Source organism: Hippoglossus hippoglossus, chromosome 3 (assembly GCF_009819705.1).
Source record: "Hippoglossus hippoglossus isolate fHipHip1 chromosome 3, fHipHip1.pri, whole genome shotgun sequence".
Classification (NCBI taxonomy): Eukaryota; Metazoa; Chordata; class Actinopteri; order Pleuronectiformes; family Pleuronectidae; genus Hippoglossus; species Hippoglossus hippoglossus.
In genome coordinates this window covers 18,379,758-18,405,238 of record NC_047153.1, presented here as the reverse complement: position 1 = coordinate 18,405,238, position 25,481 = coordinate 18,379,758, and the positions used below count along the sequence as shown (strand labels likewise).

General features: G+C 41.5%; 1 protein-coding gene across 1 annotated transcript in view; it reads left to right on the top strand.

Annotated features, from left to right (window-relative positions):
* Positions 1 to 314: 314 nt before the first annotated feature.
* The window catches only part of kif26ba (kinesin family member 26Ba), a 77,636-nt gene continuing 52,469 nt past the window's right edge, over positions 315 to 25,481 (top strand). Inside the window, exons 1-2 of the mRNA XM_034577121.1 lie at positions 315 to 453; positions 1,737 to 2,129. Coding sequence (XP_034433012.1) covers positions 394 to 453; positions 1,737 to 2,129 — 453 coding nt within the window. The 5' untranslated portion in view covers positions 315 to 393. The remainder of the gene's footprint in view (positions 454 to 1,736; positions 2,130 to 25,481) is intronic.

The following is a 25,481-nucleotide window of genomic DNA, read 5'->3' as shown; positions in this document are numbered from 1 at the left end:
TCTGCTTTTACGCACAACCTGCGTGCATCTGCATCCCGCGTTTTACAGGTGAACCAGGGGCTCTCTGCACAGGCAACAGACAGAAGAAGACAAACCCATTAAGGATTTTTATTTTTTATTTTATTTTGGCGACGGAATGGGGGATGTAGCCAGTTTCCACATGCGCTTGGAAGTGGCGTGAGGCTGTTTCCAGATTGAGAAGACGCAAACTGCAGGGGCGTGTGGCTAATTGAAATCGATCCGGTGGTCTCTCTCTCTCTCTTTTCTTCTTTTGAATGTGACGCAGCAGCAGAGGTTCTTTCTCCTCCTCTCCTCCTCTCCTCCTCCTCCTCCTCTTCCTCCTCTTCCTCCTCTTCCTCCTCACCTCCTCCTCCCATATCTCTCACCTCCAACATGACTTCACTGTCTGGGACCAAGGAGAGGTCTGTGAGCAGCCGGAGCAGAAAATATGGGGTAGGTTATTCATTCCACGCCTCTGGACACACCTCTGTTACCTATAATCCCTGCAGACATAAAAACTTATCACCCATTCAGTGCTGCATGCACGCCATCCTCACACCACCCTCTGGAAGCTGTAGCTTCTTCCTCCCTGCTCAGGCTGACGGGCATATGAGGCTGACACCTCTCATTAGATGTGCAGTGTTCATGCTGTTGATTGATTGCTTTGGGAAGATCACGTTTGGCACACTGATGTCATAACAGTGCTGTTGCTTTATTTTCCCATTCACTGATAGAGCTCTTAATTACCACAAACTGAGGATCACGCAGCCACACTTAACACCTGTGTCACTGCTTCTGTGCCAGCAGCCTTATTAGAGTTCATTTATAACACAGGAGTTGACTTGGAGATGATTGAGCATTGCACCTATATAAACTCATTTCTGCCTCATTATATGCCGTGCTGAGGGATCCCAGTAGCTATAGTACCCAACGTCTCCAGCCACCACCACATCAATGGGTCTCTTCTCTCTGACTGGATTTACCCAGCAGCAAAAAAGCTCTAATTTTCAACTCTTTGTGGCTCATTTGATGCTCTCATGTGGCTGTCTGTCTGAGCAGGGGGAAACAACACCGGAGTACAGACAGGCACGGAATCTGACTCCATCCTGTTCAGTTAATAGAAGCATCCAGTATGTTGACTGGAGCACCATCACAGTGAATGTTTAACTCGTTCTTCCTGCGTGTTGGTTTTAAACTGGATGGCCCTTTGATTTAATGGTAGTTTAGACTCCTTGTCTACACATTGGCTGCACATTGCCTGTGTGTTACTGCCACAAGACGACTGTTTCATGGAGATCTAGTCTGCAAGTTGGTGGCATGTTAGCATGAACACTGTGAGTTCATTTAACCAGGATGATTTGTTTTTGATGATATCTCATGATCTTCATGATGATAGATGATTGAAATGAAAACAAGGTAGGGTAGCTCACTCAATCTAGATTTAATGTGTTGGATATAATGTACCTATCTTTATTTTGCTTTGCAAGCGAAATGTAAGCCCATCATCATTTCATTCTCATCCCAGTGCAACTTGTTGTGTGGACAGATTCAAACAGACTTTTTTCATGGCAAACTTTAGCAGAAAAAATGATATATGTAATGATTACTGTTGGTTCCCTGTATTTTTCCCACACCAGAGAGTCAGTATGCACAATATAGCAGAGCACAGGAAATGCAGTCCCTCTGGAAAATGCAGCCATTATTAATAATCACCTCTTATTCAAAAAAATTCACAGATGCCAGACACTTCACCGACCAAATCTGCGACCTTTTTCCCCGACACATGGTACCGAAAGCCCTATGAGGAGACCAGCAGATCCGGCACACGCCCCACTCCGGAGGGTGCCGGCTCCATGCCGAGCTCCACAGGCACCCCGTCCCCAGGCTCAGGAATCTCCTCACCGGGGTCTTTCTCTGGATCACCTGGGACCATCTCTCCAGGGATTGGGACAGGATCACCCGGTTCTCTGGGTGGCTCCCCGGGTTTTGGCACCGGCTCGCCGGCCTCAGGCAGCGGAAGTTCCCCTGGCAGTGAAAGAGGGATATGGTGTGAGAACTGTAATGCAAGGCTGACAGAGCTGAAGAGACAAGCGCTGAAACTGCTCATCCCAGGACCTTACTCCAGCAAGGTACAAAACAAGACTGTTCTGCTTGTATTTCTTTCTTAATGATGTGTGTGTGTGTGTGTGTGTGTGTGTGTGTGTGTGTGTGTGTGTGTGTGTGTGTGTGTGTGTGTGTGTGTGTGTGTGTGTGTGTGTGTGTGTGTGTGTGTGTGTGTGTGTGTTTGTGTGTGTGTGAATAATCATGTAAGTGTTTTACCTGTTCTGTAACCCAGTGGGGACTGGCTCAGTATAGCACAGCCTCCAAAAATAACCTGCTCCATCATTAGCTGTGGCATTCAGACGGTAACACTTAAGAATATGGTCGCTGATGAAAGACTGGGCCTCTAATCGTTCCCTTGCTTACTGTGACGCTGTGTTGTCAGAATTTATTCTTCTCATAAATCATAAGGATGCTGTAGTTTGTCCAACCATCATGTGACCAGCTGTTGAAAAGAAGAGAAACCCAACAGCCTTTGGGGAATGTGGAATTATTGTATCTGAAGCTGTTAATCAATTACTGACAAAAACAGAATGATAAACACAGACAAGACTCTTTGGCATAGAGTTGCTCCTTTTACCTGATTGATCATATCACCAGAATCGATGGCTTCACTTTGTCCTATATTGCTTTTGTGAGGGAATTAACATGATGGATTAGTGAAAGACACTGACCACTTAGAGCAGATATTCATTTATATGGATTTCTGCCTTTTCTAATTTTCTTTGACAGGTCATTTCTTTTTTTCTGTGTGGAGTCCATATAATCATTTTTTATTCCATTAGTATAGTGATTATCAACAGGAAAATTGCGAGGCCCAAAGTTTTGCAAGTTGATCTGTGATAGAGGATCAAACCACGTGCTGCACAGGTTTATCATTTATGTATGTAATTTTTCTTTTTGTTTCATAATGAAACAATGTTTCATATTGAAAACAGGATTTGTGACTCTGCATAATCTTTTTAAGACGTTGCCCGTGGGTGTAATGTTCTTCTGATGCAGTTGACTGGATTTTAGTTACGAGTACAATGGGGTCACACATAAGGCTTTGAGTTAATTGATAACAAATAAGCAGTTATTATTCTCCATGGGGTTAATAAGGTGCAGCCAGAGAGAGAGGGAGGGAGGGAGGGAGGGAGGGAGAGAGAGAGAGCTTGGAGTACAGTGGGACAGAGAGACTTGCTGTAGTGAGACAGATGTGGAGACGGTGGGTTTTTATTAACACAAGAACATGACAGTTGAATATTGTTAGGAGCTGTGGGCGTTAATGGGCTCCGTCGGTGAGCAGGCCTCTAATTAAAACGTTATTGTGAAGTTGGGTTGAGTCCAGTCTGATTAAAACAGTCCCCATTGTAGTTAACTTTATTGCTTTGTAGAATAAGCACAGACACATTAATTACAGTGTTGTAATTGGAGTAGGTAGCATATGTCTTTGTGGAAAATATATCTACGTAAAATATAAATTTAGTAGAGCCTGATTTTATCATGTTTGACCGTGTCCTCTCTGTGCAGTTTGCGCTTTCTCCTTGTGTCTGTGTGGGTTTTCTCTGGGTGTTCTGGGTTCCTACTCCCACAGTCCAAACACATGCAGACTGGGGTGAGGTTCATTGGAGACTAAATTGATTGTAGGTGTAACTGGAGTGGGAATGAAGATTTGTCTCACTCTCTATATGTCAGCCCTGCGATCTGTCCAGGGTGTGCCTCTCGCCCAATGTCTGCTGGGATTGGCTCCAGTCCTCCCTGTGACCCTAGGATAGATGATAGTTGGTTGGATGTTTGGATGGATGGATATAGTACACAAAACCATGTGCTGGTCAGGCTAATAACACGTTTTGGGCCTTCACAAACCAAAATATCTCCCTTTGGCTCGTGGATTTTGTCAATGAAAAACAGAGATTCTCTTCACTCAGGATCAGTTGGGGGATTCTTGCATGAATGAGTTAAATTGCAACCATTTCAATTAGCTCTTTCACGGCACCTTACAAATAGGATAACTCATTGTGTAATTGCATGAGGGGCTCTAATGGAAAAATGAAAAGACTGAACCACAAATTGAGATGCACTGGATGTGTTGCCCTTATTTTCTGCTGTTGGTCACTGAGCAGCTCCAGTGCATCAGTAGTGGTTAGTTTCTTTGCTTTAAAGCAGAGGTCTTCAACAGGGGGTACGAAGGTACTGCAGGGGGGTCGCGACATTTTTGGTTGATTAGACAATTTAAATTTTTTTTTTAATTTAAAATGTTTTTCCCTACCAATTTTTTTCCCACAAATTTAAATGTCTTTAAATACATATTAACATGAATCCAACATATTGTAGCGAATGGATAGATGGAGGCAGAAGATTTTCACACAATAATAAAAACATGAATATATGAACCTGTGTATTATTTGAATAGCTTAGTATTGAATGCACAATAACAGGGTAGCTATGTTTATACATGGCACTAGGCCCAGTTTAATATAAAACACTATTTTATACAATATATATAGTAGGGGGTCCTTGCTCATCTCTCCATCAGTTTGGGGGTCCTTGGCCTGAAAAACGTTGAAGACCCCTGCTTTAAAGCACCTCTGTGGTCTTCACTGATAAATGAGACAGTGTAAGTCATTTAGCTGGTCAGGATTTCTTGGCCAGTTTCCCTTTTTACATTGTGACTTTTCCCCCAGACTCTTCTCACAAGAGTGCAATGACCCACACAGGTGTTTTGTGTCTGGGAAAAGCTGAACTCATGTCCTTGGTGAAGCAATGTGACCTAATAATCCTTCACCAAATGTGCCAGAGCAGCAGTTCTGCAGTGTGTGTGTGTGTGTGTGTGTGTGTGTGTGTGTGTGTGTGTGTGTGTGTGTGTGTGTGTGTGTGTGTGTGTGTGTGTGTGTGTGTGTGTGTGTGTGTGTGTGTGTGTGTGTGGGCTGGTGTCCCTTCCTGTTGTGCTGCCAGCATGAGATCCCATGTTATTCCCACCGGACACTGGGACATACGTGACCCCTCACAGCCAGAATAAAAACACACACCAAACAATACAACCCCCATCCAACAAAAACACACACACACACACGCACACACACTCCTGAACTGTGTAGACCTGTCTTTGTCTGTGGATATGAATATATGATAGTTCATGTTTTACTTGGGCTAGCAGACACACACACAGACACACAAGCAGGGCTTTTAATATATGCTAATGATGACCTTCACCAGTCTTATCATTGAGTGTCTTGCTATTTTGATGTCTGCAGTTCACTGCGCGAGCGCACACACACACACACACACACACACACACACACACACACACACACACACACACACACACACACACACACACACACTCACACACACACACACACACACACACACACACACACACACACACACACACACACACACACGCCATTATGCTTAAATGTCAAGTTACTACATTGCAGCAGATAAACCACTGTTTGTATGAACTCATTCACTTGTAACTGTTTATTAGTTGGAGCAAACAAAGCATTTTGTTCATGCAGTGTTTTTTTTACCTGTTTGTCTTAGAGAAAATATATCAATTAGTCAGCCATGAGTAAGCTGCATCGCAGTGGCTGTTAGGAGACATGGCACTTTACAGATGAAGAGACTAAAGAGAGAAGATAGATAGACCTGTTTTGGTTTTGTTGCATATAGTACAAAACAGTATATCATGTTTTTTTCTGATGTGACTTAAGAGTACCTCTGTTGAGGGATTAGAATGAACAGAATAGCTTTTCAGATTTAGATGCACACATGCACACAAAATGCATGCACACTTGTAACCACAGGACTCAAACGCACATCTGGCTCCACAGCTGCACTCAGTTAAGGTCTCTGTCCCCACTCTGCCTGTGTGTGTGTATGTCTGTGTGTCTGTCTGTGTATGTTCATGCATCCACACCCACACCCACATCATAAATGGATGGAGGGTGAACTGTTTTTGGTTGGTCCAGTTCAGCTCAGGAAAGTGGGTCAGTGCGTGTCTGAGTGTGTGTGTGTGTGCGTGTGTGTGTGTGTGTGTGTGTGTGTGTGTGTGTGTGTGTGTGTGTGTGCGTGTGTGTGCGTGTGTGTGCGTGCGTGTGCGTGCGTGTGCGTGTGTGTGCGTGTGTGTGTGTGTGTGTGTGTGTGTGTGTTTAAATCACCAGAATAATATCTGTTTCAGATCAGCAGAAAGTCAAAACCATCCGTGTTTATAACGTGAAACATATACAGTTCCACATCAGACATGGAAATAATGCCCAAAAAGGACATGTTTTGGAATATATTAATTCCTGAGGACTTTTTACTGGCAACCTGAGATTTATTGAGAATACTTCCATTTGCACTTATTATTTTAACATGTTTTATCAATTGTAGACCTCTGACTGCACTTAAAATGTTTATAGTAGCAGCATTGATGTGGCTGTAAATTTAACAACTGTCAGCAGCTTCTACAGTAAAATGATTTTGAACTTAAATACACGTCACCGAGGCCGGGATCATTTATAGATACAGTGCAGTGACATTAGAGGAGTAAAGCTTTCTGTGGTCCTAACATGCAGGGGTCATTTATTTCTGCATGATACCATAAACACAATCAGTTTTTTGGACACTGCAGCCAAAGGTTAGGACACAGAAATAGCTCTGTCTCTCTCTGTCTGCTCACCCTTACTTAACCAGCTTTGTTGTCTGACTCATTTTATTTAAAATAAAAGGTTAGCCATCATTAGCATAAAAAAATAACCGGGTGATCATAACTTTAACATAGCCATAGCCATATGGAAATAATTACCCTCTAACAGACCTGGACACACAAACATCCTTGACTATGGGTCACGATCGTGGTGGCAGCTGATTGTGGATTATATTTACAACTAGATTGCTCAGATATACAATATTGATACACCTCTGCATTCATGTTAGACATTGTCTTTTCTCATGAATGTTCTACTCGCAGCATCCATTGCACTTCTGTCCGTCCTGCAGGGATCCCTCACATGTGCCTCTCTCTTTGTCCTGCTAAGAGGTTTTTTTGGTCGTTTTTTTTATCTCCCCTGTTGAAGGTAAAGGGCAGAGGATGTTGCACCTTCTGAAGTCCTATGAGACAAATTGTGATTTTTGAATATGGGCTGTATAAATACAATTGGATTGATTAAAATCTGACAGGTTACAACACAAACTATCAAAAACATTGTCAGGGTTTTTGTGAATGTTTTTTCTAGTTCTGAAACAATTAGTGGACTAAAAAAAATCCCAACTCCGGGTCGAGTCATTACCTGCTTCAAGAGGCCATATCAACCATATCCTGTGATTGGAGTTTGCTCAGTTTGCTCAGTTGTCATGGAGATGGAGTTGTTGCCATGCAAGCTTAGCAGCTGTTAGAACTGGAAATCATTGTCTGTATTGCCTCCATTAAGTACATGAGCAGTACTCGTTATTTAATCTATAGCAATTTTGATAATTGATCAATTATTCAGGTCATTTATCAATCTGCATCCTCATAGTCAAACATAACATTTTCTGATTTCAGCATCTGAAATCTGAGAATTTGCTGCTTTTTATTGTTTAAATGATTGCAAATTATAAACTTTTTGAAATTTAAGACTAAATAATTAATTGATCATTAAAAATAATTGACACATTAATAAGTAATGGAAACAACCATGAGCTGCATACATAAATACCTACTAGTCTCATTGTAATATTCCATTGGTGGATGGTAATGTGCAGCACTTGACATATGACCATAATCTACATATCTGGCACAATATTTGTTATTCTGAGTGTAAAAATGCCCACATCCTTTCAATTAGATGCAAAATGACCTCTGATGGTATTAACCCTGATGCCTGTCAGATGTTTTTAATACCCAACATAATAAAAAAGCTCCACATCAGAAGATGGTGAGTACATCTGACAATCAGTTTAGTTTAAGAGCTTATTGATCTATCTACTGTTTCAAATGACTTCGCAACCCATGAGCACGAGTGAAGTTAACATGCTTGTGGATATAATCAATTTAACTAATCACCAAAACCACTAGTTTGTCTGTAATTAGTCCAATTATCAGAGCAAATGGTGGACTGTTATTTCTTTGCAATCTGTGCTCAAAGGGTTGTATTTCTGCACACAGGTAGCTAGAGTCATCCTGTAATAAACAAATCCCATAACACTACAGAAGCAGACCTCCGGTAACCACGGCAGCTGGTGTTGCCGCGGCAGTGACATGTGACAGATGTGAGCCGCATACATATCTCCATCAACGTTAATGGGCTCCTCATAGCCGCGTACGCGTTGGTGAGAGGCAGAGAGGGTGAAAATATATGAAGTTCACGTGAATAATAGCGCATGTTACCGTGCGTGTGTGTGTTTTTGGCAAGGGGTAAGAAAAAAATAAATGCTGTTAATGTGAGAGTGCGTGCACATAGCGCGCGTGTGTGTTGGTGAGAAAGCGAGCGTGATCATACCCTCTTGATGCCTTTCAGGTGTGAAAGACATTACCATATAAAGAGGTGGCTTCATCAATAACAGCAAGATGGTGTGGATGGATGAATGAGTGTGTGGGGAGGGAGGGATGCTGATGCAGGTTGAAATGAAGAGCGTCTCACTTGGTTTATGTCAGTTTGACCCACCCTAAATGCACATACACACACATACACCATCTCCGTATCTGATATTGATTACTGTACCCTGCCTTTTTCAATGCGTTAATTTTATTGGTAATATTTAGAAACTCCAATTTTAAAATAATACCCAAGGTTTTCTTTAAATATATCTAAGTAGTTAAACAATATAATAATAATAACTTTATTTGGATAGCACTTTTCAATACAATAATACAGTAAACTGCTTTACAACAATCAGAGTAAAACAAATGGTAATAAAGATACAGATCCAAAAGTCATAGAAATCATACGATAAAAGCTTTTTTATAAAGTTGTATCATAAGAATAGCTATTACAAAATTTATATCAATTTTATTATTTTATTATTTTATTATTTTATTATTTTTACTATTACATATAAAGAATCTGTGTAAACTAGACATTATATGCAATATATATTATCAGTACTCTGATGTAACCAAATTGCCCAAATAAAGCCAAAATGCTTCATGGATGAGATGTGTCAGGAGACTGGTAAAAGTTAACAGATGGGCCAAGTGTGGGAATTACATCTCGGAGAAGCAAGATCAGCAGGCGGTTCACTTCATCGAATGGGGAGGTCTATTCAGGTAACATAATTATATTTAATGTTAAAAACGTGTGACTTCTCACTGACATTAAACTCAAATGGGTGTTAATTTGTACTAAAGAATACTGGAAGGCTTGAAAATGATTGCCAGCCATTTTCAGATGGATGCTGTCAGTGAGGTAATGTAGAATGCTATTAAGCACTCTGTGTCTAATGATAAACACAACGGTGACTTCTCCTCTGCTCCAGTCATCTACACAGTCTGCAGAGTAGATCCCCTCTGGGATGAGGTGAAAGCAGCATAAAAGTGCTGCTTAACATCCTGCACGAACAAATTTGCATTGACAGAGATCCCTGTGGAATTTTCCCAGCACTTCATGTTATTCATCTATATTGTGAGGAACATCCATAGTTATAGAGAGGGCGTCCAACCCAGTACCAGGTAGATGAAGTTGTAGCTAGTGTCTGTGCACTGTTATGATTAAAAGGTTTTTGTGTTCAGATATTTGTTTCTCCATTTTTTGTGCTCTCTCGCTCTCTCTCTCTCTCTCTCTCTCTCTCTCTCTCTCTCTCTCTCTCTCTCTCTCTCTCTCTCTCTCTCTCTCTCTCTCTCTCTCTCGTCTTCTTTTGCCTTTGCTAAATTAAGCTCTACAGAGAAAAAAAGGCAAATGTCACAAACAAAAGAGTTTAAATTTAGAGGCGGAGAGGGAGAGAAAACCAGAGAGAAAGAAAACTAGATTGTTTTCTCTAATAATGTTATCATTGTCATTATAGTCGCTGACCCGGAGCGGACACACTTAATTAGACTAACTATCCCAGCCACTAGGCTGCTACAGTCCACACACACTGTCTGTGTGTATAAGAGCCAGACAAGCTACAAAAGACTACCAGTTCCCAATGACAGCAAAAGACAAATGTAAAGTTTGCAGATGTACATTAATGAGGACTTTTTAAATTCAAAAACACACATTATTAGATCCACTAGATGGATTTGCTGAATGCTTTAAAGTGTTGTTTTCTTACAATATGTGCCTTTTCCATAGACTATATAAAAAGGTGGAAGACACATCTCCACTTCCTGCCACCATCCAGAAATTAGGCTAAAATATCCTGGATACAAGTACTACAATACAATTTAGAGCCAGACTCTGTGCAGTAGTAATCGGGGGATGGAGCGGCAGCAGTGCTGTTTGTTGATAGAAGCCTTCGACCAATCAAAAGTGAGAGTCTAGGCTGTTGATTAAACGTTTCACCCCATTTCTAGCATCAAAGAACTATTTAAAACAGAACAAATGTTTGCTGTATTTCCCATCTATTAACATGGATGAGGCAGGATTTATGACATGTAGTGCAGCCAGCCACCATTTGTAAAGAAATACAAAGAACTAGGTAGGAGATGTTTTTTTTTTGTCTGCCACAAAATCTCCCCCCTTTCATATTCTCATTACTATAATGTATGTTTGAAATGTTTGCTCCATGTTATTTTTAGCAATGTCTCCCATTTAGTGACTTCCTGAAAAGTTGCATTTAATATACAAAAGTCAGTTGAAACATCCTGGTGGTCAAGTTGTCTCATAACCCTCCTCTTTCCCTGTTCTTATTTTCTGACTCAGTTCTGTCGAATTAAGGCAAAAATAAATAAAAAACACATTTGTATGAAAAAAGCTGTTGTAGTCCACTTGAAGCAGTGACAAAGAGAAGCCTGTTTTACATTTATAGCACCTCTGCATAACTCACAGGCTCCATGACCAAAGAAAACATACTCACCTCTCCTGCACACAACAACACACTGTAATAACAGGCAAATCACATGCAGGAGTGAACACGCCCAAACACACACAAGCACACAATAGTGTATAATACAGATACTCACACAATGTACTGGCAAAGAAACACTAAGGCACTCACAAAGACTCACAAATAGAGAAACAGCGGCTTGTGTGTATGTGAATTACCAACTACACACACTGGTTGGTGGTGAAAGTGGCAAAAGCACCTGCTGCCATGCGGTCCGTGGCTGCCATGGCAACTGCCTCTCCATCACCTCTGCATCACAGAATAAGTGGAGAACACTGTAAAGTAGTTATGCAGTTGTCTCCTGTCTAGAACATTCCTGTTCCATCTGTCTGTTTGTCTGTTCCCTGCTGTGTGCTGTGTCTGTTCAGTTGTATTGTGTCTTTAATGTGTTAACAGAGTTTTTAAAGTTTTGGATGACATCACCACAGCCACGATGAAAAGTGAAAATGTCCCAGTGTTCCAGCAGCAGGTGCCAGCTCCAGCACCCTGCGACACTGCGAATTCTCGCTCGCTGAACGGTTCATTTGAAGACCTGCTAACCACACTTCTAACATTAGCCAGTTTGCTGTCACAAGCAGATATATCACACAGAAGCATGCACATGCCCTCACGCAAAGACACCTCGTGCAGACACATGCATCATCCCAGGCTATCACCTAATCAGATATAACACATCTATCTTCAGCATCTCGCGCGAGGAAAAACACTTGGCTGTGAGTGACAGGGATGGTGTGTATGTGTGTATGTGTGTCTGTGTGTCTGTGTGTCTGCGTGCTTATCTATCATTTATAGATATTTTTCAACTTTTAAAGTAACAGTACTGGCGAAGTTAGGGCACATGGCGGAGTCTCGTCAACAGATTTAGGGTTATGTCACAGATAAAGTACGTGTGTGTGTGTTTGTCGGTGATATATGTGTCAAGTGATGAGTACACTAATAAAAACATGTTCCCCTCTTAGTTCTGTGTCTCATACTCAAACCTTGTATATTTAACACTCTTGAGTACTTATTAGTGTTGAAGACTCAAATACATTTTCTGGAGACTTCCTCTAACGATACCCCAAACCACTGCTTGCCAAACCCAACCCTGATCCTAAAGATTGATCGTAAATCAGCTTTGGACAAACCGTTGATAATTCTGAAAATTTCCCCCAAAGTTTAGCCAGAAACAGACACACACGCACACACACACACACACACACACACACACACACACACACACACACACACACACACACACACACACACACACACACACACACACACACACACACACACAGCCTCCTGCAGCCTTTGTCTGCATTGACTAGCAGGTTTATTTACAGAGTATGAGCTCACTAATATTTATGAATGATAATGTGCAAACGCATGTGTGCCTTTAAAACTATTTGAGGGACCAGACTAATGTTTCAGTGTAAAGCATTTGAAATTCAAGGCAATTCCAAGAGTTTTGAGGTCAAAATTGTAGGATTGTGAAAAAAATGTGTTAAAAGGTTTAATGTTTGTATTCAATGGAGGGTATACGCTGTAAGTGAGGTATGTTATTTCCAATATTATCTATTGCAAATAGCACTAATAAAGTATAGTGAAACCTGAGAAGGGAGATGTGAAGGACAAGAGAGTAAAGATGTGGTGAGGTTGAGTGTGTTAGTGTGTGAGTGCTCAGTCCTCACACACCTTTTAGGGTCAAAATCAGGGCCAGGGCTTTGTCAGTCCGTTGCTCATGTTTTACAAGTAATGTAATGACATTCCTGCTCTAAATACACTGCACTGCTGGGCTGTGAAATGTGTATGTGCATTCCTACTTTAACTATAGTCTAACTACATAGGTTAAGAGGCTGGCTAATGCCAATAATAGGACAACAAGATAACTCTTTTTTGTGCTCTCTCTCTCTCTTCTCTCTCTCTCTGTCTCTCTCTCTCTCTCTCTCTCTCTCTCTCTCTCTCTCTGTATGTGTGTGTGTATTTTAAGGACCATGAGTGTATTGTGTCAGAGCATTGTAAAGGGCAGGAGGTGAAACGAGAACAAGGCTGACATTTCCAGGCTCCATGGCAGACTTCACTTCACTGCAGTAGTTGTTGATCATTTCCCCAAGTGTTTTTAATGGAGGCCTTTTGGACAACCTTGACTGTAAAAACGATCCATGTTGCGGTTACGACGTGCACAATGTAACATCTGGTTGTGATGAAAGCACTACACGCTGTGTGGTTCTTCAACGCTGTATGTTTTGTACAGTTTATATTGTAACATCTGGGTAAAGTGATCCTCAGCAAACAAATCTAGATTATTTTCTCATTTATTTATTTTTCTGCCAGGTTCTTTCTTTCCATTTGTCACTCCCTCAACCCATACTGAGTAATAGACATAAATATCATCCACTTTATCCAGATGCTTATCATCCACCTCAGCCCAGCAGCATCCTCTCTGTCCTCACATCATTCCTCTCGGTAGCTTATCAACAAGATGGAGGAGGATAGAAGAGAGAGGGAATGAAAGAAAGAGAAACTAGTCAAAACAGAGTGGAAAAGGAGAGGTAATAATTCATATAGGCTACCCAAAGGTAGTAAAGCATAGATGGAAGGAGATAGTGTTTGCATGCGCACGTGTGAGAGAGAAAGAGAGAATTAAATTGGGTGTTTGTTCCCAGCTTGTGCTTCAATCAGACGCAGAGAATAGCCTCCAGCCGTTAAACTTTCCAATTACCTTGAGCAGATGGAGCCTGCAAGCCTCGATTTAGAGGTTTTAAAGTGGTTGTTGTTGTTTACTGTTATCTGCTGCTGACTATACAACAGGCTACAAGCAGTGTCAGAGAGGGAGTTACACGGACGCAGACTCCCTCTTAAATCTTTACCTTCATGTATCTCTGTATCTCCCCCTCTAATGCTTGATTACAGCTTACTGTACCTCCTATTGGATTCCTGACTCTGGATCAGCAGCAGTCTAGTAGCTGGTAAAGCAAGCTTGTGGCCAGACGGTTGTCAGTTAGAATCAAGGTTTGATGTCCGCACGAAACCTGGAGGAATGAATCTGCCCCCTCTCAATAACAGCTCTGCTCTTGACTCCGCTGTCGTCTTTGAGGAGCTCAGCAGCCGAGGCAGTGTGGTTGTTTTACGGAGCTTCCATGTATGAATGAGAGCTAGTGTGCGAATGTTGAGCCTGGTAAAGAGCGAGCACGCTCAGTTGGCTTTCATGGATATGGAACTGTTGAAAATGTGTTTTAGTTTTAGAGGCTTGCAGGATGATTCAAGCACTCCCTGAGGGGGTTTAAGGTTTATGGTAAAACACATAAAACCTCTTTGTATGAGCCCGAGGGAAACACCTGATAAATTGGTTTAATGTTCTGGTCAATAGGGTTTTCTGCATTACTTGGTTTATTTATGTAATTATCTGTGAGTGTAGTTATTGTTTTGTTTTAAAAACTCTTACCTGAATAGTCTGGGAATATATTTGTATGAATATTAATGCAGATTGTACAGCTGGTCTCATTCCTCCTGTGTTTTAGTGAACATTTTAGCAGCATACTTTTTAACAAATGAGGTGGTCTGTGATAGGTCCTCTGTCATATTTACTGGTTTTATTATCTTATATATAATTATTATTATTGTTTAATGGATGGTGACAATGGTCAGTCGCTCCACTGTTTTGGTCCAGACTGCATCTTTGGTGCATCTTTTTTTTTGGGAATCAAACTCTGAAGTAATTCACGCTTTACATTCTCGTTTATTTGCCTCCTTTTGAGCCAGGAAACCGTGTCGGTGCATTTGAAATAGTTTAATGTTCCTCTACAGGCACTGCTCACCTGTTTCCTGGTGTGTGTGCACATGTAAAAGAGGGAGTCATCAGGCAGATCTTTTCCTTCACTTTCACCCCAGTGAGCCTCACTAACCTTGGGATGGAAAGACATTGGAGGGAAGAATGGATAGATGGGGGAAAAGGGAGGAAAAGAGGAGGGGGGGGGGGGGGGAGTGAGAGGGTGTCGGAGTGTGTGTTCAGGTGAGGGATACGACAAGATGGATTACCCTACCCAACAGGCAATTCATCACTGTCAGAGAAAGAGGGAAAGTGAGACTATGGAGAGTGGAAATGAAAGAGGGGAGAGAAAAGAAAGGAAGACTCGGAGAGAAGCAAGGTGAGGGATACCCTGTGGAGGGGGAAAGGGAAGGGTGGAGGGCTTGAGGCAAAGATGGAGTAAAAGTTGGCGAAGGATGAAAAAGGGGGATAAACAGTTGTGGTAGGTTTCCTGGTTCCTGAAGCATATGTGCTGTACTTCCTGGATTTAAATCACCTGTTATGTGGGTTTCATTTAGTAGCAGTAGTTGGAAATAGGTGAACACATATAGGCTATAAGAGCCAGAGGTAGTTTTCATAAAGAGTATCACCTATACCATGTATCACCTGAAATTTCCCACCGTCAATGCTTTGGGAATCTTTCTGCCGGCACCTGGCATTAATGAACAACCCATTTATCCATTCCCCAAGGTGGATATTCAGATTTACAGACCCTATTTAGATTGATGATGCATGGTTAAAATGTAGGTAACCACCTTCCTAAAAAGTATTTGGTAGGAAACACAGTATTGAGAGTAAAAACAAATAAGCTGTATTAGGTACTGAGCAGAGTTTGTTGTTAGAGTATTAACCCCCCCAGAGCCAGCTCGTCCTCCCGCAAACATCCCATGTGAAAAAAAGCATTTGCACAAACTACCTTCTTACTGAAATTAACTAGCAATGAAGCCAAGATTCTCAAATTCAGCTTTCAGACTACCACGTAATTGGCAGCTACAGCTAGCCCACTGAAGTGTTATTTTTCACATATAGTTTTGGTAGAAAATGCCTTGTTTACAGTTCATCTGTAATGAAGATGGGGTAAATTAGGCTGCAGAGTTTATATGAAGTTAATTTCTACTCAGACACCACCATTGATAGACAGATAATGTAGAACCAGGCACCAGTGGGCAACTTTCACATAAAAAATGGGCATTAAAGGCCAGCTAAGAACAACCAGTCTCTGTCACTGCCAGCTGGTTAATTTACATTGCGGCAGTGGGCTCATCCGTAGGCTCAACACGGTGGGAGCTGGGACATGATTTGTAGATCACGTTGTCAATGGAAAGGGCACGTTTGCTGCACATGATGAATATACGGTCGGTTTGGTCGTCACAAACTCTTAAATATGCAGAAAGCATAATGAAAAATCCCCTAATGCACAGTTACATGTTATGTCTGCATGAGAGCATGAGGTGCTATCTGTCTGTCTGAAACCTGAAAGTCCAACTCCTCTACTGGCAGTGGAAGAAGAGTCAATCACCTTTTTTCAGGGGGTTTACCTGCGTTTAAAAACCTGTATATACCTGCAGATTTTGGTGTAAAAGAGGTATATGTGTACACATGTGTGAGAAAAATCCTACGTTGTGGACCAGAATGTGAATGATGAGAATGATGAGCAGTCCAGGCACCATTCAGACAGCCAATTAACAGTGGCTGCATGAATGTATACCGCTGGCAGGCTGCAGACCAAAGTACGTCATCACCATGGTCTGAGGGAGTGCTTCAAAGACTCTCTGAAGGCCTCTCGCAAAGACCTTCGCACTGCCCCTGCTTCATGAGAGTCACTTACCCACAACCATTCAAAGAAGCAACATTTCAAAGGCTACCAACATCTATTCAGACCAATACATGAAAGCATGTGAAGCCACTGTCTCAGCCTCAGTGAGCTAACCACCCTGCTGTCCTGCCCCCACCAAGAGCAACTACGAGACTTCAAATCAAGCACAAGTGATGGTGATGACATGGATGCATATAGTTGTACATGTGTTGACACATATACACTTTAATTCTATTCATTAAAAAGGAGAAACACGTCGAGAATGTTTCATGTTGTGTGAGTAATTTAATTTAGTGTTTTATTTGATTGATTCATTATTCATTCATGTTAAATATGGAATCTTGAAAAAAATCAATCATGTTTGGATGTTATCACATCTGACATAAACTATTACTGATTGCATGAGGCCTCACCAACACACCCAGCATTGTAAAGTGCGGACACACATCCACACTTTAAGTCTCCAGCGAGAGACAAGTCATTAACATCCCCTATAGCTAGTTAGTTGTATATGTTAATTCATTTCTGCATTGCTATGGCAACACACACATAGAAAGGCATTTTTTTCTTTGTTATTGATGTAGTGTGTCAACATCACATGGGTGTGTGTGCGCTTGCGTGCAAATTAGGGTGTGTTCATCATCATGTCTGCATATGTGACTTTATGTGTGTGTGTGTGTGTGTGCATAATGGTTTACAGTTGTGTCCTAACCAGTCCCACTCCTACATCCATTACTGGATCATATGAAGGAATGACCAATTAAGAAGGGGATTAAAGGAGAAACCCTTCAGAGAGAAGGAGCGAAAGAGAGGAGAGGGGGAGGATGCAGGTAATAAAGTAGAGCGAGATGGTGAGAGAGAGAGGAAACCTACTGGGCTCCTTAAGTTATTTATCAGTGAGGGGAAACAGAAACAAAGAGAAAAATCTGGAGAGAGAGAGAGAGAGAGAGGGATTGTTTTCCTCAGTGTCTAGACTCACATGCTGTTAAAGACATTTTCTGCTTAGGGTTCTTTCTGCAGAAACACTAATCGGCCTCTCAGCCAGCTGTCATGCAAACAGTAAATTCATTGTTTATTGTGTTCATCATCAATACATCTGGTTAGGTTGCATCCATTACAGTACCTGTGATCAATTCTCTCAACATGCCACCTTTTTGAGTTTCTCCTACATGCAGTCACACGGTTCATCAATATTCACAATGAAACATTACCTCTGCAAATTACTTGGGGTAAAATGAAACGCAGGGAACTCTACCCTAACACAAACCTACAAACAAATACACACACACGTGCACAGTGATATTTCAGGCTCCAATCCCTTTTCTTCACTCTGTCCCTCTTTTTTTCACTCTTTCCTTTTCTCACCTGTATCTCCTCTTCCATTTCATCATGGCTGGATTTTATAACCGATGCTCAATAATGTGCAAATGGTTTGATCAAGATTTAAGAGGCAGATTTATTGTGATATTGTTTGAATTGTTATTATCATCATTCTTACAATTGGCTTTTTCATGTTCTTAAACTTCTCTACATCGGATGAAAACTGATTCACCACATCATGCTGTAATCTTATCATTTTCACGAGCTGTATAATTATTTTTCTTCTGATCTTCCCTCCCACACATTTTTAATGAACATAACAGGCAGTGGATTAAATTAGAAATAGCCATGCTGACAATAAGCCTGCAGGTAGTGGTGGTTAATTAATATGAGTTCAAAGTCAACACAATGGACTCCATTTTAAAGTGTGTTGCATTTATGCAGAACTCATTCAGTTTGTTAACATTTGATATACATTTCCTGAAGGGATTGTTTTCCTTCATTAATCTGGACTTTATCCTCAATTGTGCTCGTTGGTTAGACATGACTTCACTGACTGATGTGAATGAGGGGCTGAGGGGAACCGAATGGTTCCTCTGCTGGTGGTAGTTTTACTGAAAGGCTGGAAGCTTTCACAGCTCTCGCAGCTTAATAATATCTCATAAACACATCTACTGTTCGCTTCAGAGGTTACATGTTCAAACACGCTGACGGCCGCATGTACAACACATGCCACTTACACTACCATTCACTTTTTATGAGAAAAATGGGTTTTAAGTTTTTTAAGTCATTATTGTTATAGCCTAAATTTTCGATTTAATTCTCATTAAAAAAAATGTTTTCTCATAATGTTTTACCCTTTACGAGGCCCTAACACTCCTTGGTTATATTGAAACCAAAACAGGCCAGATGCCATGGGCTTCAAATGTTACATTTATCATTCCAAGATTTTAAGGACAAGGAAAACATTAAGCTGAAGTTTGTGCCATTGCAGTATTTTTAGATAACCATCGAAAGAAAGATGGTGTAGGTGTGAGTATAATTATGTAAAACAATGTAATGCAAGTTTACACACAGTTCCAAAAAATACAGATACTACATAATCACATGTTTTCATAATTCTGAAAAACCAGAGTCCCAATGGCTTCTGTTTTTTCATTGATGGATTTTTAACTATTTGTGTCCGTGTGTGTCTGCTTGTCTAAATCTGACAGACTCACATTTGGCCCTAAATTAAACAATTGGAAATAAACTTGCACAACAAGCACATAATATGTCCAGAGAGTGAGACACAAACACCAAAAGAGAAAAATGAGAGTGACGGACAGAATGTGTTTTAGAGAGATAGCGAGAGAGAGACCTGTGCTTGACCTCTGTCAGAGTAACATTTATCCTACACGTGGGCACATCCATGTGTTTGGTGTGTATGTGTGTGTTGTCATTTATAACCTTCGTGTTATTGACCTTGCTCCTGAGCAGACACTCAATCATTTATGTGCACACACACACACACACACACACACACACACACACACACACACACACACACACACACACGCACACACACACACACACACACACACACACACACACACACACACGCACACACACACACACACACACACACACACACACACACACACACATACACACACACATGCACGTGCACAATCATTGTCCATCATGGGACCAATGTATGTGATCATGGGCGACCAACATACTAAAAATTTATAGTATTTTCTTGACACTCTCTTCCCTACTGTGTCTTTTACTGCTTTCCATTTTTCACGTGTGTGTGTGTGTGTGTGTGTGTGTGTGTGTGTGTGTGTGTGTCACAGCAGGTGCAAAGACTGACTCACTGGATTTCTTCTGCACAAGTTCACTGATCCAGGATTTGCACTCAAATGCTTCTGCATGTGTGTGCTAATATCAGGAGCAAGTAGTGAGAGAATGAATGAGAGGGTGAGATGAGAGGAGGTAAATGAGTAAAGGGGGAGGAGGAGGAAAGGTTTACCTTCCCTTGGTCACTCATCTGGAACTGATTACACACACACGCTCACTCACACACCAATAAACCATCCTCATTCTGGCCATAACAAAGAACGTGTTCCTCCTCTCTTCTCCTCTGTTCTCCTGTCTATTTAAGAATTAGGCGGTTTTCTGTCACTTCCTCCCCGTCTCTCAGATCTGCTGTCACCTTCGTCTGTCTTATCTTTGAGTGTTGTGCCATGAACTGGTTCTAAATTTAGCTGATCGACATAGGTTTGAAGTAGAAGGAGATCTTGATGCAATCATACAGTTCAGTGTCAAAGAATTAGATCTTTTATAGCACTTTTTGCACAAGCAAAGACAAATTAACAATAAATGAGAACAAGTATTTTCTATTCTATTCTAAAACATTGTCTTATAGTGAGTCAAGGGTGGACAGAGTGTGTGTTTGTCCATGATGTCAGTTGTTGTGTGTGACAGCTCATTTTCCTGAACTCCTTTTACCTCCGGTGCACTAACACAAAAGCAGTAAGGGACAAACTGGGCCATTTGGGCTGTCGTTGCTTATCAAATCACAGTAATGGCATCCTTCTGTGTCCAGTCTACACACACACACACACACACACACACACACACACACACACACACACACACACACACACACACACACACACACACACACACACACACACACACACTGCGAGTCACTGAGGTCACTGTTCAGTTAGCTCGGATGCTGTCTCCATCCCTCCGATTCCTCTCCTCCTATCACTCACTCCAGCCGTGCAGTGTGGAGCTGAGGCTGTGTTTGTCTGCCCTTGTAGGAGGAAATGAATCACACACATGTAGGCTATCGATGGTGCTGAGACTGATAGAGTCACTCACAGAATACTGATGAACTCAGAGGTGACGAGAACGCTGGCAGAGACAGTTTGATGAATGAATGAAAGGGGAGGAGAGCGGCAAATATAATGTTTTTTACAATGTGACATTTTTCATATAACCACCATCTTATTTAACAGTGTAATAACTAATTAATACTAATTTTAATCTAATAATGTAAAATCTACATAAGACTTTTAAAATAAATATGATTCCAATTGAATTTTCTCATTGAATTCCTTATTCCTGCTTGTTTTATCTGGACCGGAGTCTTGTCTCGCAACATAACACTGTACTAATGCGTGTGTGTGTGTGTGTGACCATGGGAATGTAAGCAAACTCAAAGATGAGCTGAAAATAACAAAGAGGAAGCTTTAGTTGGAAGAGAAATACAGATAGGTCAAAGAGAGGGCACCGAGAGAACGAGAGAATTAGTGTGAGTGTTTGTATTCAAGAGATGCTCCTTCCAGTATCAGTAAAAGCTCGTTGCTAGACCCCCTTTCTCGCTCGTCTTTTCTTCCTTTTTCTTTTTTTGCAATTGGGCGGCTTGGCTGCTCCCCAAATCTCCGATAATTTGGAATTTGGAACAGCAGGGCTCTCATCTCATTATGGCTGCTCCGTTGCTGCTGTGTGTGTGTTTGAGAGTGTGCAACATGGAGATACAGAGGGGTCGTTCCAAGCCAACAGAGATAAAATGTTCCTTTTTCACTGATTTTTGGCAAATGCCTGACTTTTCCTATTCTTTCAAAACAGGAAGAGCAGGACTAATGTGCTGCATTAAGAGCAATGGAAGCTGTTATGTTGTTATTACTCCATAACGGCTCCCTCCCTAAGCAAGACTTAACTAATTCAAAGTCTTGTCGTGTCAAATACACTATTTCAACAGCTTGTAGAAAACACAGTACAACCATTCAGATAAGCAGAACATACAGTGAAATACTGAATACGTGCATTCATAAATAATCAGCTGCATTTAATTTCTGCTTCCACCTCTGCTTTCCTTTCTCCGGTCTGTCTCCTCTCATGTGTGATCCTCAAACATACTTTTTTTTGTATGTGTGTGTGTGTGTGCGTGGGTGTGTGTGTGTGTGTGAGAGAGAGAGAGAGAGAGAGAGAGAGAGAGAGAGAGAGTAAACGAGAAACATCAGCAGATTATTCCGTGTTGCCCGGTGTGTATTTGGTGTCTCATGTATGGCAGGAATATTTGTGTTTGCATGAATGTGTGTGGGTGTGTTTGAGAGAGAGAGAGAGAGAGAGAGAGAGAGAGAGAGAGAGAGAGAGAGAGAGAGAGAGAGAGAGAGAGAGAGAGTGCATGTTTAAAATCCATGTTCTATTCATTATTCTACTCACTCTGCTTGAGTAACAAGGTAGTCTTTATTCATAAATACACAAACACACACCGCTCGCATACTCGCCAAAGTTTGAGTGATGCGTGTATGAATGTCTGTGTGTGTGTGTGTATGTTTGTGTGTGTGTGTGTGTGTGTGTGTGTGTGTGTGTGTGTGTGTGTGTGTGTGTGTGTGTCTTGTGGTTTGTTGACATAGCCTGGAAGGCAGCTCTCAGACTGAGAGGTTGCATTTTAGTATTAGATGAAATGCTGCTCTGTGTGCACACACACCTCCACATGCTCAGACAGTGTATCGATTGAGGAAAGGTAACAGGCTTGTTATTGATAGAGGCTTATTTGTGAGTGGCGGACAGTGTGTAACATTCACTCTCCTATTCCATTATTAGCATATGGACCACCAAAGACGCTGACCCAGACTCTTTACAGTTAGGAGGACTTTTGGTAGAAACTTGATATCGTTGAATAAGTGTATATAAGTGTAAATGGTTAAATGACCAGTAAATGTTATGAATTAATGTAAAACTGGTGATTGGATGCATGTACAGTGTGTCTGCAGGAGAGTTGTCTGTGGACATATCTGATGTGTTTTTTTCTACCTGTCAATCACTCATTCACCCACATGTCATATTATTCCTGTCTCATCTGTTGTTATCTGTCTGAGCCAACGTCTGCTGAGAGATAACCTGTGTTTATCACAGGCTTATTGATCGCACACACATACAAACTCTGCATCTCCATAACTCATGCATTGATTAAACTTCACTAAACAAAGCGTGCCTAGCAATCACTTTGATTAATACTGGACATGCACCGCCTCCGTTCTGAGGATGATGCACTGAGCTATTCTAATAAAAGTCCCTGTGAACCTGCTGAAACTGATGTGTTGGACGTTACTACTACTATAGATCAACATGTGTCATAAGTGATTAGATTGCTTCATCTCAGGTTTCTGGTGAAAGAGCAGCCAGAAATCAATCAGAGGGAAAATGTCTGCAAATGGAGAATCTTTACTGAGATAACGGTTGATGTATTGAACATGGTGAAAGTAATGACTCTTTGAGATGCAGCCACATTTGGTAACGACTAGCTTGCTTGGCCTGTGGTGATGCTGGCTGCGGCGTAAAGGTGACCTACTGTAATTTAGCCACGACAAGGCCAACTGCTGGACTCAGACACAAAGAGATGTTCACCTGCTTATTCGAGGTTCAGTGCAGCTCAACTCAGTAAGCAGGACCCTGAACTGGAGAATCAGTTCTCATTGCCGTTGTCATGAACGGGCTCATTGTTGTGAAAGCTCTGTTGTCTTCATTTTGTCTGTGTTGTCTTGAGCTCCAGCTGCCACTGAGCGCTGTTTGTCTGTTTATTCAAAGTTGATCAGTATTGAACATTACCCGTGTCCGAAACGCATCAAATTCAGCAGCACTTCCGTGGGTCCTTAACAAAACATAAGATGGACAGTTTTTCGAGATATGCAAGCCACGTCCAGACAGACAGAGATGTCTGTAATATGCCGGCGGGATAAGTTAATATCCCAGATAGCATACGGATGTGGGCCACTTCAGGCAGTGATGCAACACTTCTGCTCTTCTTGTGGCTTGAACAAAATAGAAATGAGCCTAAAGTTGCCCATGTGGTAAATGGGGACTATGGCCCAAATATCACTTAACAAATTCGGGCCACCTTTGGTTGAAATGCGGTAATGCTAAGGCTTACATGTGTCAAAGAAGAGCAGACCGCCTAAATGCCACCATTCCACACAGTAGGTGGATTGGATGTGGGATGTGTGAGATGGAGGCCAAATCTGGGCCAAAACAGTTTGACTTTCAGTGGCAGAGTGGAGGCGTTCCGGACGGTTATCTCATCATCTCGTTACTCATCACAGGAAGGGAAAACACCTGTTCCTGTAGGTTATCTGAGGACATAGAAGAAGACATGTGCAACTCAGTCCACAAACTGTCTGTGAAGGTACGCTGCCCCGCCCCAACTGCACAGACGGCAAAGTCCCGGTCGCCTTTTCATTCAAAGTTTATTAATATTGAACGTATTGTATGTCTAAATCGTACCAAAGGGTAAAGTTGATAAAATGAATGGTTCTGTGTTCGACAGACAGAGAGACAGACTTCTGGAATAAGTATGTAGTGATAATGATTCAAAACAAAGTGGTTTTGGAGAAAATGTTATCTGCAGGGAAGAACGGTTCTATTCTTTAATAGCACAGAAAAGTACCACAGCTCCTCCTTTCTGTCTTTATTGCCTGACCTAAGGTAAAATCACTGTCTCGCATACGTTCTCAGTTTACTGTAACTATCACTTGTGCAGAAAAGGTCTGGAGCCGACACAGACACCTGACTTCAGTGCTCCAGAAGAGGAGGCTGGTTGAAAGCAGGAGGTTAATTACAGTCATCATGAGAGTTGGCAGCACCTAACACAGATGTTTAGTTGAATTACAGAGCTCCTAAGCAGGGAGATCATACACCAACACTACACCTACACTCCAGATGATAATTAGCACGCAGCATCTCTTTAATCCCAAACATCAGCCTCAAGGGCCCAGACTTTCATAAAGAAAACTATTTCAATTTAATGACCTTTTTGTCAGATAAAGTAGCTTATTTAATGCTTTGTGTGTTCACTGGGGTCAGGTCAGGTTTAGACTCAGATCTGTATCTGCATGTGTGCGTGTGCTTTGCTTGTTAACTTTGATATTTGGACCAGAGAGAGTCATGGCAGGAGATTTGGAGTGGATTTCCTCTCTGCGCGCGGCTCCAATTAGTCTGGAAAAATCACATGCACATATGCGCACACACACACACACATACTACATACCTGCACGTATACACACATACGCTAATGCACACAGGCACAAAACTGCACAAACAAATTGGATGAAAAAATGTCCAAACACAACAAACACAACACAGCACACTAATTGCTTACACACACACACACATGCACACAAATCCACACAAACATTGAAGGAGATAAAAAAGACAAAAAAAGAGCGGCAGATACATTTAGTATTTTTATGTAATAGTTGTGTTTTTCCTGTTGAGATATTTATTCCAAACTGAAAGAGAAAATTGGTTTTGTGTCATGCTTGTATCAAAAATATTTCAAATTCTAACATCTTTAATACTGATATGATATTCTATAAACATCCATGGTCTTTTTTGTTCCTGCATATAGACCGTCAACGTTCATTGTCATGCCCTCTCAGTTCAACTACAGAGAGAAATGAAATGGGTTTTTACAAAGGTTCCATG